Below are 15,978 nucleotides of genomic sequence, written 5' to 3'. Positions count from 1 at the left end.
CTAACTCTTTGTCTATGGATATGCTCCTTAAAATGCTAATGGAATGTTTGGGAAATATTTGGCATTTGACACACTGATATCTCCAAATATTCTAAAATTTATTTTCATGTATAGAAAAAATAAGGAAAAAAGTTAAAAAAAAAACATATTATGGTAAATCAAACATCATTATGGTCAAAAAACCTACTTTTAAAAATTTTGTTTTTTTAACATAAGGTAAACATTGGTTTTTGTTATATGTTATAACATAAGAAATGAAAAAGTTGAAATTTTTCAAAAAAAGGTTTTTTACAGTGTATATTTCTTGGAAGATCAAAATTGTTATCTGCGACAATGTCGACGATACTATAACGGAAAAACTTAGTTTAAGAGTATTTTTCGAGCGCAGTGCAGCTCGATACAGCAGGTGGCTGAGAGTGTTCCTTCGGTCCGGCCCCGCTGGATGCCAACATAAAATGAGATATTCATTTTTTCGTACATTCCTGATAAGCAAAAAATGTCTTTGTGCATTGCGAAATTGAGAAAATAATACACCTTGAAAAAAGGCGGGAGCATGGATATAAAATAAAAATCGTGAAGCGAAATATCTTTACTTTTTGCTAAACTGCGAGAATGATGAAACTTGAAAAAAGGCGGGGTTACTTACAATATGGGTGTGGAATAAACACCGCGAAGTGCGATGATAATATTTTTATCAAATTGGAATAATAGTAACACGATTTAACACTGTACTATCCTGTTCGCAGCTGTAGAAGTGAGTTCATGATTGATTCAATGCTACCAAACTAAACTTATTGATTTTCAACTTTGCTTGGCATTAATTTACAATTTCAAAGATTTAATGAAAAATCTTTCGAAAATTTGAACCAATTATAAACAAGTTTGGAAAAACATTGACCTTTTGATCAAGACATCGGCGTTTAAAATCCCTTCGGTGCACACTGGGCCAGGAATAGAAACTAACAGAACGAAATTATTAGCGCTCTCAGGGTTTCTTGGTATTGTTGGTGCTTCAATTTGGATGTATGAATTTTTTCGGTATTTAGCTACGAAAGTGGCGTTGCGTTACTTACTTCTTTCTCTTACAAAGTTACGCTCTTGCCGTCTGCTTCTTCTAGCTACCAACACAAAATGATAGAATGATTTTTCGCGCGAACTATACCGAACGTCAGATTGAAGTTCTTATTACACCGAGAAACTTTGCTGAAAAATGCAAATCGATTGGATGATAGAGTATCAAAGCACTGGATAGTGTATTACATGCAATAAATACATAGAAAATGTTTTTTACCTAAAACCTACCTATTGAAATGTCACAAAAACACACAAAAAACATATCATTCAAAATTTTAGTTTTTTTAATGGACAATTTTCAGAAAAGATCATGGTTTGCTAATACTTGCTAACCAATGAGATAACCGATTCACAAAAGTGTGTTTTTTTTTTCAAATTTTGTTTCATATTTGCACTTGACTGTCGGATATGACATTGTGACGTAGATCCAAGTGATCAGTTTTTCAGTACGGCCAAAAAAGAAATGAATTTCTCGCCACTTTTATATTGAAATGGGTGCCTACGTCACTTTGTTTTTTTGATTTTATACAACGTACGAATAAGTAACAAACAAATGGAAGGTACCAAAAGATAGGTCTCCGTATAATGAACAACTTGGCATGAAAAACTCATATTCTATAAAATGGCCTTTACGTCACTTTTTCATCTCACGGTAGTTGAGTACAGTCAGGTTTTTTTACGCGGTTTTTTATACGCGGATTTTTGAATTAACGCGGTTTTTTACGCGGCTTTTTGAATTAACGCGGTTTTTTGAATTAACGCGGTTTTTTTACGCGATACCGCGCTAATTAAAAATTTTTTTTTCGCGAATTTCCGAATTAACGTGGGTTTGGAACCAGAAACGTTTAAGTGTTTATCTAGTAAAAGACTTAGTCCAAAAAATACTCTCCGGCCACCGAAAGATCCGGAATGACCGTCGAAGAGGTAACTGCTGCGGGTTTTGCCATGGCAGAAAACGTAGGGCGTAACGTACGAACTTCCGTTGCACTGCTTCAATTTTTGTTATCCAATTTGCGTTGAATGGACACCACACTACGGAATTCGTTTCAAGAACAGAACGGACCAAGGAGATGAACAGTGAACGAAGGCACAGTGGATCGCGGAATTCCGATGCTATCTTAAAAATAAATCCAAGTTCTCGATTCGCCTTTGCAATAATCTTGTTGTAGTGCGCCTTGAATGATAGCGATGCGTCTAAAGTAACACCCAAGTCTCTAACCTGGTTAACTTTCGTTAATGTTTGGTCAAACATGGTGTAGCTGAACGTTATAGGATCATTTTTTCTATGGAAAGAGATTACGCAACATTACTAATTGGATACTAATGGTTAGCAGGTTGTTGGTACACCACTTATAAAAAGTGTCGATGAGCCGCTGGAGTTCGTGACAGTCGTATAATCCGCATTAACTTTACATCGTCCGCAAAAAACATACGGCTTGGTTCTGGCAGTAATAAGGATGCGTCAATTATAAGCAGTGCAAAGAGCAGTGGTCCTAAGTTACTGCCCTGCGGAACGCCCGATAGATTCGAAAAGTGTGTAGAATGTTCTGATCCAATTTTCACGTACAACGTTCGATTTAGCAAGTATGACCTCAGCCATTGCACGAGAGCAGAAGCAATTTCTCCAACTTGGCGAGCAGGATACCATGGTCAACGCGATCAAACGCAGCTTTTAAATCAGTATTAACTACGTCGGTTTGGGCACCTTCAGTCATGTTCTGTATGTAGTAAATTGTACGAGATTGGTAGTGGTAGAACGATTTAGATAGAAGCCGTGTTGGTTCATCGAGATGTAATGCTTGCAACTAGCAAAGAGTGCGTTGTAAATTATTATTTCGATTACTTTTGAACAAGCGCAAAGAGAAGTAATGCCTCCGTAATTCTGTATATCGCGTTTGTCACCTTTTTTGTGAATAGGGAACATAACCGACAATTTCCAACTGGTAGGAAAAGCACATCGCCGAAGCGACAAGTTGAATAGTAGATTAAGCGGACGAAAAAAAACAGCTGAACATTTTTTCAAAACGCAGGAAGGTATGTGTGAAATTATAATCTTATCACCAGAACACGTGAAATTCAGACAAATTTTATAAAAACTTGTCTACCTCTGAAACTTGAAGTGCTAGAAATTTCGTATATTCTGCAAAGCTTAACAAAATTTTTAGATCCACAGTTTTAATCGAAGACCGCAAAACTCTAGGGTGTAGGGGTATTAGTTCGGCTAAATCTGAACTTATTCATGCATCAGAATTGAAGTCCTGACTGTACCAAAAATCTTTGTAGAAGACTGGAAACCGATTGGTCAAATTATGAGAGCGGTAATAATTTCATTCTGCTAGATTTTATTCCTGGCCCAAAGTGCAGTGGCAGTAACAAAATATGCATTTGAACAGGGAACATTTTGGTTAACTTTCAATTGCATGGGGGCTGGCTAGGGTGGCTATTGAAGTAAGACTTAATCCAACGTTAAAAGAATATGAGAAATACAGGGTGATTGGTTCCTTGTCGGGGGCTGGTTGAGGGCCACATTTGATGAAAAAGCTCTCCGACGCATGCATATGCCCTCATCTACTCGGAGTTATTCAACTTTTGAATTTCATGGATATTCTTCTATAAAGCGGCGCTAACACTAAAAATGTATACCACTTAGAGGAATTCTATTAGTTTTGTTTGATAGCTTAGATTTATTTTAGAAACTGTCTTTACATGTCTGAATGAATGTAAGAGATAACATTCTGAAAACTGAAATGTTAAAAAGTAATACTAGTTATAAGGGGCCATCCACATACCCCCCCCCCCCCCGTGGACAAATGCCCATATAATTTTTTTTGTAAGGACCGTGGACATTCCACAACCCCCCCTCCAAGCTGTTCACGTGGTATGTGGATGGCCCCTAACGTATTTTGATGTTTATACGCAAAAAAACGTGGTTTACATTATTTTTTAGCTTAAATTAAACGTTTTAAACCGCTCTATAGCTCGTTCTGTAATGCTACTTATTTTCGATTGTAACTTTTCTAAACTTCTTAAAGCTTTGTTTTGCTTCTGTTCGCATTATAGTAAAAGAAAACTTGTTTTGACAAATGCGTTGTTGGGCCAAAATATTATACCGCCTTTCATAGTCTGGTGTTTTGGAAAAAAAGTATCCGTTCGTTTCTCATTCGATTCGTTGTGCTCTACTTTATCAATTAAGTTGGTTTTATGTTTATATCATTCGAACCGCGCTTCGAAGCAAAGACGCCTGTTATATATATCATACACACGATACCAGATACCAGATACCACAAACTGATCGATACCAGCATATTCGTTTTGATACCGTACTACATGTTTGTTTTTCTCCTTTTGTTTTTTCATTTGTTTCCAGAGCAACTGTTGAATAATCGACTGGAGGAGGTGATAACAAGCTTTCCGCGAGTGAGTCCGATTACGTAGACCTTGCAACAGCAGCAGCAGCAGCATGTACGACGCGTGTGATAACGTGGATGGGTTTTTATCGTCTGCAATCTGCTTCGTATCGTATTAATCAAGCAAGTAGCGAACAGCGGTGCCAGTACGAGTATTCGATTATGATCTTTATGCATAATGAATCGAGCAGTTTGTTGTCAGTCATATGCAAAGTGGAACCCAGAGCTGGAGCCGCCGCAACAACAGTAGCGAATAATCGCAATAAGTGCATTCGTACAATTTCCGGCTTTTCAGCTGCTGTTTTCCATTAGCGGCAGCCAGTTTGGTTTGGTTTACTAGCGGATACCAATTAATGCAAAAGTATTGTGCGTGTGTGTGTGCCTGGGTATGTACATATCGGAATAATTGCGGCCCGAATCAATCAGCTTTTTTGGGAACACACGCTTAAAAGCATTCCGGACGTCAAAGTGCTTATCGGGGGTAATTTTCTCCCGAGTGGCCCCATAAATCGGTTCGGCGAATAAAGCAGACGAGACCAGCTGATACTGCCGCTGCTGCTCTGCTGGTGTCGGGAAATAAATTCACAGAAAGATGTAGTGAGTGAGAGAGGGAGAGAGAGATAACAAAAAGCGTTAGTTCGGAGAAAGTGAAAATTCGTCCGGCAGTACCAGCTGGAAAAGTGGCGCACCGCGGTAATTAAACATTATTAACTTATAAAGTGAATCAAATTATTATCATCAAACAAGAGAGTGCAAAACAATTGTGTCCGTGTTTACCGAGAGCGCACGAATGAAGAAGAAAAAGTAACTAATTCAGGAAAAGTGTTACCCTTGATTCCTGCCCACGCTAGCCCCTGCGAAGTGGCCGTAACGTAACAAGAGACCCCTCTCAGACAATAACATGGAAATTGATCTGTTATTGTTAACTAATGTCCATGCGTGCAAATGCGCTAAAAGCATCTTCATCAGCAGAAACAACAATAGTTACAGCAACATTCCAAGCGAAGGCGTCGACACCTAGAGTCTGTAAAACTTACACAAGTCTTTCGGATCCGACAATAACCTTCGCTCCGCCGACCGAAGGGGCAAACCAGATCAGTCTTTCACCCTTATGCATAATCATAACCGTGGCTGCTTCGGCGGCAAGATTTGATTTAATTATCCATCCTCGCTCCCTCCCGAACGAAGTTTTTTAAAACAATAGCGTTTACTCCCTCGGTGGTAGCAGCAGGTGCTGCTAGTAGCTGATCTTTTTAGTCCCACGACAACTAGGTGTGGGAGGAACAATTATCACCGCCGCACGGAACCGTGTCGCGTGTCTTGTCGAAGTTTTCATTGAAGGCAACTCTCACCGTGGTGATCTGGTTGTAATCGCTCTTTCTCTCCGTAACGTTGTTGCTTGGGAGGGTTCTTCAGCGTACAACGTCAAGTGAGGGAAAAAAGGTCAACCCCACAGAGTTAGAGGCGCGCCGCGCGCCCGAATGTGGATGTAAAAATGCTCCCCTTTGTGCAATCAAGTCGAGAGTTTGCCCGCTGAATAGCGTGATCTTGTTCAAGTTATCGGTCGGAAGTTGAGAAGAGCTCTCTTTGTCGATCTTCACTTGAATCAGAAGAAAAAGTTTGCGAATGTGTACAGTGCTCGAGGAGAAGAAGTGTTCAGTGTGTAGTTTTGCGTACGTGAAGATATCCTCCTAACAATGGATCGGTTTACTGTGAACAAAGGACCGGCCAGCAACGTCGGCGGCGGCGGAACGACCTCCGAACGAGCTTCGGCTGGCAACGGTGCCCCCAACGCGGTGAGTCACAACAGCAACGACAACGGCGCTGGTGGAAACGTCAACGGTGGTAATCCTAGCGCTCCCACCGGCAGCACCGGTGGAGGAAAGATTCGCTCCAGCATCACACCAACCATTTCCGGACCGGCACCCGGCTATCGGAAATCGTTTCACCGATCCGGGCCGGGAAGTGCCAGCGCTACTTCGGATTATAGTATGTCTACTGTGGCGGAGTCGGTTCAGGTGAGTTGTTCGTATACAGTTATTAGCTTATTGTTGTTTCCGGTGTAACTTTGAATTTAAATGGAATGTGTCGAGTTTTCCTCCTGCCTGAAATTTTATAAGCTACTTTGTATTCCAATATTAAGGTCTTATCATGTTTAAAAATGGGAAATTCCCGACTGCAAGGTTGACATAGAACTAGGGTAAACAGATATATGATACAGCGATAAAACTCTAAACTTCTTCTACCCAAACTCTCAAAAAAAAAAACACCCAACTGATAGTTTTATACACCGTTGTGATGTGATGCAATTTGATGTGGGACACCCTTTAGTGCAGTCGAAAACACTTAATATTAAAGTAACTCTAAGCCTTTCTTCACTTGATTGTTGCTATCAGTACATTTAAAGCATATGAGCGCAAGTAAGATGTGACCGTAAACTGTTTTGTTTGAACTGGAAGCAGACTCTTATATGGGAACCCAAGTGCTTGTCGATACTGACAGGAACGGGGAATCTGCTGCTACTGCTTAAATGTGACCGTCCGTCGCACCATCCGGTAGTAAAATATTTTGTTGGAGTCGAAGCAGGTTCTTCTTCTTGGGTGTGGTCGAAAACTGCGTTTTATCAATTTTCGATGATACAATAGCTCGTGTTAACATACTACAGTTTTCTGCTCTTTTGGGCGGATGTGTAGATAATTTTTCAATCGATTGTTTTATAGATTGAAGGAATTGAATTTCAATTTTTGACTAATGTTTTTCATTCTAATGAAAGGGGGGGATGTATTGCCTGGAAGTGATGTATTTTTTCCTAGTAGGAGGTTATTTTTGATCAAAATTCACATGACGTGCTTCATTGATGTCGCCAAAGTGTTTTAAATTATTGAAAAAAATGGCTTTAATAAAAATAAAACCTTCTGCAATACTTGATTTTTTTCATGAAAGCAAGCCTCCCAAAACTAAACAATATTTAAAAAAGAATTTTATAATATTTTTGATATTTTGAAAAAAAAATTTTTTACAGGCTACCTTTTTTTCTGGAAGGACAAAATTATTATCTACAACTTTGCCGAAGACACTATGTCAATCAAACAAACCGTCTGTAAAAATGCCCCTCGTTTTTTTTTGTGGGATTGCTCATTTCTTTGCCTTAAGAATCATTTTTTCGCAATCATTTCCTTTCTGGTCTTTTTTTTGCAATTTTCAGTTCAAATTTAGATCAATTTCTTGTTTGGCGGTTCTCAGCTTCATTCATGATGATTTTTGACGTAGAGCTACGTACTTGTTTTGTATTTTGGGGTACATTCTGTGAAAATTGAAATAAAACCGGCCAAATGCTGGTAACATTTAAAACAGCAATTACTGTATAACTACGTGATGATATATAATAGTTACTATATTGTTGGATAGATAAAATACAGGACAACTTTGTAGCACGTTGTTTCGTTCATTCCATAATGGTCCATAAACTGAATTATCGGGTAAGTTTGGATCGATAAATTCTCTAATTAAATTGGGTAACGCTTAAGGGGGGAGGGGGGTATCCCTGAGCTTTACGATTTGTTACATAATACAAAAACTCTGTAGAGACTCTCCAAAAAGTAACTTTGTAGAGAAAATTTTTTCCTTTATCTATGAAAACAACCGATTTAGATTGTAAAACCACATTTTTTGCTGTATTTTTTTTATTTCAATTTTTAGATTGAAACTGTCTTTGAAAGCCTTTTTGAGATTTTTTGAGAGAAATATTTTGCATGACATCGTGAATATCGCAATTCTACTCCAAGTTATCAATGTTTTTCATAAAAAATATGCCTTTTCCATTTGTTTTATTTTGGGCCAACATAAAATATATCCCTTGGTCTCTATTTAAAGGGCACATTTGACTCTATGTATGAAAAAAATGTAAAAATATGTTATTTTTTATATTCGAGTAAATTTTATTTAAAAGCATGACAAAAGTTATAATAATTCATATTTTTTGTATGTAATAGCTTTTTTTTAGTACATTTTTTTAGTATTTTTTTCTTAAAACTAAAAAAAATTACATTTGATTCGATCCAAAAATATCAGTAATCAATTAACTGGTTCGAGAGTTATGAGTTTTTGAGGATGAAATACATCGGATTTAGTCTTTTTTATGGTCACTCTATTTCGTAGTTGGACGACCCAACAAAAAATATGCGTTTTATTATTTTCGACGAAGATACTTCCCTGCAATTTAGAGTATAATTGAAGCACTTTGGGCAATCGGTTCTAAAATAGGGTGACCATTGAAAACGGATTTATTTGATGTATTTTATTTTCGAAAATTCATAACTTTTGAATCAGTTGATCGATTTTCGATGTGCTTGAATCAAATTAAAAGTAGTTTTTTTTTGTTTTACGAAAAGAAACCGAGAAATTAAATTTGTGTACCTTTGAATGCAAAAATTATAAAATTATCAAATTTTTCACTGTATTTTTAATTTGAATGTACTTTCATGTAAAATATAATAAATAAATATTTTTGAAATTTAAAATGTGCTCATCAAAATAAGAACAAGAATTTTTTTTTAACGTTTGCCTAAAAAGAAGGACACACAAGTGAATAGATATAAAGTAGAGATGGTCGGGTTTGATGTTTTTCAAACCCGTACCCGACCCGAACCCGAATTTTTTCTTCTGTCGAAGCCCGAACCCGACCCGAACCCGAACTTTTTTTATTCGTTCAAACCCGAACCCGACCCGAACCCGAAAATTTTATTTCTATGAAACCCGAACCCGACCCGAACCCGAAATTATGGAACCCGAACTCGAACCCGAGATTTCATAGATTTTACAGTCGGGTTCGGGTTTTCATACCCAAACCCGACCTGAACCCGAAATTTTCAAACCCGAACCCGACCCGTACCCGACACTTTCAAAAATTTTCAAAGCCGAACCCGACCCGAACCCGTCGGGTACGGGTTGGGTTCGGGTTTCGGGTTTGAAAACCCGAAACCCGACCATCTCTAATATATAGTATCGGCACTGCAAAATGTTTGCCTTAAAAAGCTACTAAAACCTACTAAAACCCCGAATTGATGTGAAAAATGAAATAAAAATGTTAGAGCAGAAATGGTCAATCGAAATCATTTTTTTTTTTCAAAGTTAAATAAAATATTGGTACATTAATATTGCTATCGAGCTCTAAATCCAATTTTCCCCCTACTTTTGGTTTCTGGACCGTTCATTGTAGATTGGGTTTCTAGCCTTCAAAGCGTTTTTTTCACGATTCTGAGTTCAACGTGAGAACTTTACCTTTTTTTGATTTTGAATGTTTCAAAACGTGTTAGATTAAAAAAACAGTTTTACCTTACTCCATTATCTCAGCTCAGGAGGGGAGAATCCTCGTTGCAAATCGATTTCATCACTTAGATGTACTTCATTGACAAACAAAACAGCCTCAAAGAATGTTTATTTACACGGTGTAACTTTCTCAAGCGAAATAATGAACAACTGCAATAACTTATCGTCTGAGCTGAGCTGAGAGAATGTTTAATTACTTTTTATCAGCTTATGGTCCATTGTGATGAAAACTTCCTTGTTGAATAAGTTTCGTTATGATTAAGATTCGTTGGTTAAATGCTTATTGCACTAAATCATTGATTTGTTAACACAAAAACCGAGGACTGATAAGTTAAATTATGTCAACTAAGCCGGTTCATTGGTTGAATAGACTTGACTTAGAAAAATGCCTTTGAGGTATATTTCTGAGCAATCTAAAGTTACGTCAGCATGACATTGTAAATACTTCCTGTACTCAGATTGCAACAAATAATCACATCCGTTTATTTTGCTCTTCAAATTATCCAAAAGCAGTTCCAAATGTCGAATGGTAGGTATGTTATTCAGGAAACAAACTCGAATGCCCTTCCGCGGTTTAAACATCCGAATTTCCTAACTACAACAACATTTACTATCCATGAATTGCACCTCGATTTCCCACAAAAAATTCTTTGTGTAGTAGGGGTGCTCACTAATTTACGATCCAGCCCAATATAGTTGATTTAATCTCCAGAACGTTTCCGCGCAGCTTCCGACCTGCTTCTACTGCGGTGGTACTCGATGTAAGGTTAATTAAATTATTTTTCCCTTTTTTTTGAGAGGTAAATTGCGCTTCCCATCCATCCACGCACCATCCGTCGCTGATAAAGATCAGCGTTGGCGAAGGTAAAGGTGCGATTGGGACTGGGACCGGAAGCAGTTTCTCCCCCGCCCCCTTTTTATCCGCTTCGGGGTAGGTGCGGGGCTTTGAAAACGTGGGGTTTTGGTTATCAAAACGAAAAAAATACTGCCAGCTAGCAGCGGTGAGACTGATTGATTCGCTGGAACGACGCTGGAGCCGAGCAATAAAAGTGTTCGCACAGTTGTAAAATCGTCAGATCCAATCTGATGGATGGTTGAGTATTATTTTTATGGGGAAACGTCCAAACTATTTTTTTTCGTTCATAATTTTCAACCCAAGACGCTAGAGGAAGGAAGCGAGGCCTTCAAATGTGTTTTTTTCCTTCTTGTTCTTCTTACCTCGCAGAGAACGAGTTTCTAATTAGCTGAGTACCAGCATCTCCAGCGGAACCATTCCGTCATTCGCATAAGATGTCGCTAATATTCGAGGGGTTAATCTATTATACAGGCGCGATGGTTTGCCTGCAGGAATGCAAGACGTGGAGACCGTTTGGAGAGTTGCTGAAGGCTTCAGTCGTCATCCTTATTGAAGATGATTGTCTCTCGTTTCGTTTATGGCTGAATTGCATTTTCCCAGCGAAATTATCTGATTATAAATTCTAATTTGATCTTATGTGTATGCGTCAAAGTTTTCCATAAAATTTTAAACTCCGAGAAGCTTGGCTAAGAACGTGGATATCATTAATTATTCGATGTATCGTCGTCTCTCACCATAACCGTCGCTATAAATCATCGAACTGGCAACACTAGCCCACATCGGCAATATCTGCGATTCGTCCGGTGTGGTCTGATTAGGGTTTTCTGCCATGACCTCCATCCTTCACGGGGTTGGAGACCAGTGTCGTAATCCGCACTGAGTTGAGAGGCAAGAGATGAAGGCTGCCAACCAGCGGAAGAAGTAAAGCGTGTTAATGGGTGCTGCTCTGTATGCATATCATTAGCCATTTTCTTCTTGTGCAGCGGCTGAGTGCTGTTGTTTTTGGCGGTCCGATAGATTCCAGACCGCCGTTTGCCAGAGTGCTTTTATTCGAAATTGGACTGAAGAATGTCGGCGTATGTTTTGGAATTATCGCAGTGTACTGCTTTAGCCGGAATATAACTGTGGTTCTGCCGTTCGAACTAGAATCATTTCAAAAGTGTGTACACACATAGGGTGGAGTCACGCCTGTGCACGGGTTCGTTGTTCTGACCGCACCACAACCAGCATTCAAAGGATATAAACTTTGCCGGACTGTGCGATCCGCTGGGATTGCAGATTTCTTCGGTAAGATGCGAATGAATTGAAGTCGATGTCAGTTAATCTGATAAAACGAATCGCTCCAGGCCATAAACAGACATTAGGCAGTCTAAAGAATGTATTTTACTCTACCTTTCCCCTTCCTCTGAGCCATTTCAGATCACAATCAATCTCTCCCAGGTAAAACCGTCGACTTCCCACCACTGAGCGCGTGCGTGTAAGCGTTGATCTCACCTGCCTCTGGAAGAGGTCTAAGGGAATAGCTAGCAGTATGAGTGAGAGAGGAAGAGATGAAATCCATGTGATATGTAAATGAGATCGAGATAAAGGTCACAACAGAGAAATACATTATTCAGATCTTTCCAGCCGACTCCTTCCAAGCGAAAAAAAAACTGAAAGGAGTTGTTCTGGGCTAGTTTTCTTGCAATCTCAGACTTTGCTCTAAGGCACACCGATCTTAGCTGCACAGGTGCAGCCCTCGCTCTGCTGATCTTCGGCTTCGAATAGTAGAGAGATTAAAATGCGTGTAGTTTCGAGCTGACGTTGAGAGGTTGATCCGAAAGCGAAGCAGCATCTAATCACTTAATTTCATTTGTGTTTCGACTTCTGCCGGTTCGCACCGAAAATTGTGTTCTGAGGTCTGGATTAGAAGGAATGAGAATTTTCTACGTTCCTCGGTACCACTCCCAGCCGCACTGGCATGATATACGACGCATATGTTTCGGAAGGGGGCCTTAAATTGCCGCTAAACATCTCTAATAAACACATCCCACCAGATACTACGCTCCCATGCGCTGGGCTGGAAATACAACGAGTTCTATTCAGGGACGCAGGGCTGAAGTTTTCGAGTGAGTCTGTTTTGGTTTTCAGAACCGGAAAGCTTTCCGCAAGTCATGCGCTGGAATTTGAATGCGGCCGGGAAATAACTCTTTCCTGTATTCCTTCTTTCCTTTGTGAGATCTCTTTTTGAGACGGTTACCAGCATAAAGGACTCCCTTATGCTGGATGCTGAGTCAGAACTGTGAGAAAAAAATCGGAACATTTTAGAAACATTTCAAGTGAGTTCTAGAGAATGGACAAACATTGCGAGCTGCTCTATTGTTCGATTTTTTCTCCCAATCCCATGCTTTGAAGTTTAGCTGAATTGATAACAAAACGAAATTCCTCTAAGAGAGTAGTGAAGTGGACCAGCACCATTAGTTGGTTATTTTATTTATTTATGTTTTTCTTTCGTTACCCAATATGACACGCTCACCCAGAGACTCAACAGATGACCGTAATCAATTGGAATTTGTACTTCCTATCCTGTACTGTCGCCGTTAGTTTGCAGTGATCGCGCTGTGAGGCGCGCATCGGTCACATCCGCCGACATCGGGGTGTCTTTGATTTTGCGCAACACGCCCGAGGGTAAGCGATTTGTTGAAAGGAAAAGATAAGCGGAGCATAATTCAAAAACTGCGTTTCCAACCTAGAAACGTTTATATACATAAATAAATAAACGTATATTTATTGCTCTTAGTTGATACTCTCATTAAAAAAATAATTGATTTTTGTATATCTTCGAAAATTTAAAATAAATTGAACATTTAAGACTAGATTTGATAAGTAGTATGCAAGGAGTAGTTAATTATTCTGCCCTTTACCTAATTATTCTAAGTCGTAAGTTCTGCTTCCGAGTAGATTGGTCGTTCGGGATCGAAACAACGGCCCCTAAGTTATTATGAACTTTAATGGCTTGTAATTGTGGTAAATGCTGTAGTATTACAGCAGCTCATAGTCATTTATACCTAATTCACCAGCCATAAGGATTTTATATACTTACTAGTGCCCCGATCCACTTTTCGGTGAGCTGAGGAATTATAATATATTTTCGCCTAAAAATGGATGTGCCCCTATTTATTTTGTATAGTTAACGTCTTAAATTACCTGGCAAAAATTGTGTTTGTAAGAATAATTCAACTGCTAGATAATGTTTCGTGATACTTTGATCAGAATGCAAGGCTGGAATTAAGACTCACTAACAAAGATAGGCCGGTTCACCGTATCATAATAAAATAGCCACAATAATTACACCCCGCATTAAACCTTTCTTTGTTTACCCCTATATGTGAACCTCAATGAGAGTTAATAATCAACAAACCAATAGCAATAGTGTACATAAAACATAAGCAATGTTGAATGTTGAAAGGACCAATCCTTAAAAACATAAGCAAATCTAGCAAATCATATTTCCCTCAAATGTTTTTTTTTGTCATCGTTTTGAACGGAATTGTAATTGAAAGCCATTTTTTTTTTCAATAATAATTTATTACCTCTTTAAAAGTCGAGTCGAAAACAGTTTTTTTCTACGTTCTGAACCGAGAATGCTCGTAAATGTTTCCAATAATTATAGTGTAGGTTTTCTTAGCGATGAAAAGCTTAATAAAAATAAATTCAATCGAGTTTCCATACTTCATTATATCTAAGATTTGTTTACGTTAGATTAGCTTCGCACAACCTTAAAATGCTTCACTAAAAACACCTCTCTAATCGAGCATGAATGCATTGTTTGCCGGAGACAATAAAAATAATTTAAAGGCAATGATGAAATATAACTCAGAAAAAAAACGAAAACCACTCGCTCTTTGGAAATCTATTTGGTAAATCTATTGGTAAGGTTTGTAGTAATCTTTTTCCAAACCGATATGCCACGATTTTTTGCCCAAAAGGGTAAAAAACTCAACCAGAACTTTTTTTGAATAACGTAGATTACTTGGACTTAAAGACCTATAGATTGTCACAGTCGAGAATTATTTGTATAATGCAAATAGTTGCGAATTCCTCGTATCTAGTGAAATATAAAAGCTTAATACTCTAATGCCCTCGTTAATTTTCAGACGAACTTCGAAAAAATCACTATGAAACTTTATAATCATTTTTTGTGTATTGATTGATTTTAAGAGTTTAAACTGAAGACTGTCTAAAGGCGGCACTGGGCACTAGAGGGTTAAGGGAGGACCCTACTCTGGAAAGTCGAAAAATAATGAACTTTTGTGATTTTTTTGTGTGTTTCGAGTAAAGTGAATCATTCGGGTACTATATTGATAGTGAGTATTACGCTGTTGGCAGCTGAGAACGTGGATGCGCTCTCTAAATCAGTGCTCAACTGGTGGCATGTTTTTCTCAGCTTCTAGTTGACCAATAGTGCTGTATTTTGTTAAGTATACAGGAATATATTATCTGAATTGTCATTGTCAATTGTCAGCCATTTTTTAAAATTCAAAAAAATGCCAAAATGGCGGTCATTTCGAAAGAAAATAAGAGCTACAGGGTGCACCATAATTATTGCAACAAAAATGCAAAGTTGGTTTGCGGGTCGATATTTGTTGGGCCCTAGAAAGAATAAAAAAACTGACGGTATCTCGGTTCACATAAAGAAGACTGGTACAAGTCCAACGTTTCCTCTATAATCACCAAGGATGAGTGGCCTCCAAACTAGGCAGATCTAGCAGGGGATGTTAGAAGCTAAGGTCTGCTCACGAAAACACACAAGTTGCTCAATTTACTGGAAGAAAATTCCTCAAAATGACATTCGGTCCGCCGTCGAATCTTATCTTGAGCGTCTCCGAGCTGTCATCAGAGCTAAAGGATAAAGGACTCAATGAATTATTTTATTTCAAAAGTTTTCTCTTGCCAAAAACATGGTTAACGGTTCTCCGTTTCTTGTTGCAATAATTATGACGCACCCTGTAAACGACCGCAGATTTCGTAGTTACTTCTCCGTGATGGATCAGAGCTAGTGAAGGTGCACAAAAAACCACATATAGAAGCGCTATTTGGGATTAATTTACTGTGGTCAGTAGAAATAATTCAGTAGCTCCTGCTTTTTGTAGAGATTGATAACGGTACCAGCTATGTGCTCACTGTTGGTTAGGAAAGGAAGGAAAAAAATGTGACAATCGTTGTTGCCAGAGACCGAGTTTATTTCTGCATCTCTAGCGTCTGCTTCTGCCAAGTATCAGCAACTAAAATTACCTAGAGAGGTGTGTTCCTTCAACCGTGTGTCGAGTCTGC

The 15,978-nt window shown here is 38.6% G+C and overlaps 1 protein-coding gene across 5 annotated transcripts in view; it reads left to right on the top strand.

Annotated features, from left to right (window-relative positions):
• Positions 1 to 15,978, top strand: part of LOC129733027 (protein Shroom) — a 498,971-nt gene that overhangs the window by 26,521 nt on the left and 456,472 nt on the right. For all 5 annotated transcript variants that reach the window (XM_055694568.1, XM_055694569.1, XM_055694572.1 and 2 more), the window contains one exon: positions 4,442 to 6,499. In XM_055694568.1, the coding sequence (XP_055550543.1) occupies positions 6,179 to 6,499 (321 nt within the window). In that variant the 5' untranslated portion in view covers positions 4,442 to 6,178. The remainder of the gene's footprint in view (positions 1 to 4,441; positions 6,500 to 15,978) is intronic.

The sequence above is a fragment of the Wyeomyia smithii genome, chromosome 3 (assembly GCF_029784165.1).
Source record: "Wyeomyia smithii strain HCP4-BCI-WySm-NY-G18 chromosome 3, ASM2978416v1, whole genome shotgun sequence".
Classification (NCBI taxonomy): Eukaryota; Metazoa; Arthropoda; class Insecta; order Diptera; family Culicidae; genus Wyeomyia; species Wyeomyia smithii.
This window is presented reverse-complemented; position numbering and strand designations above follow the sequence as displayed.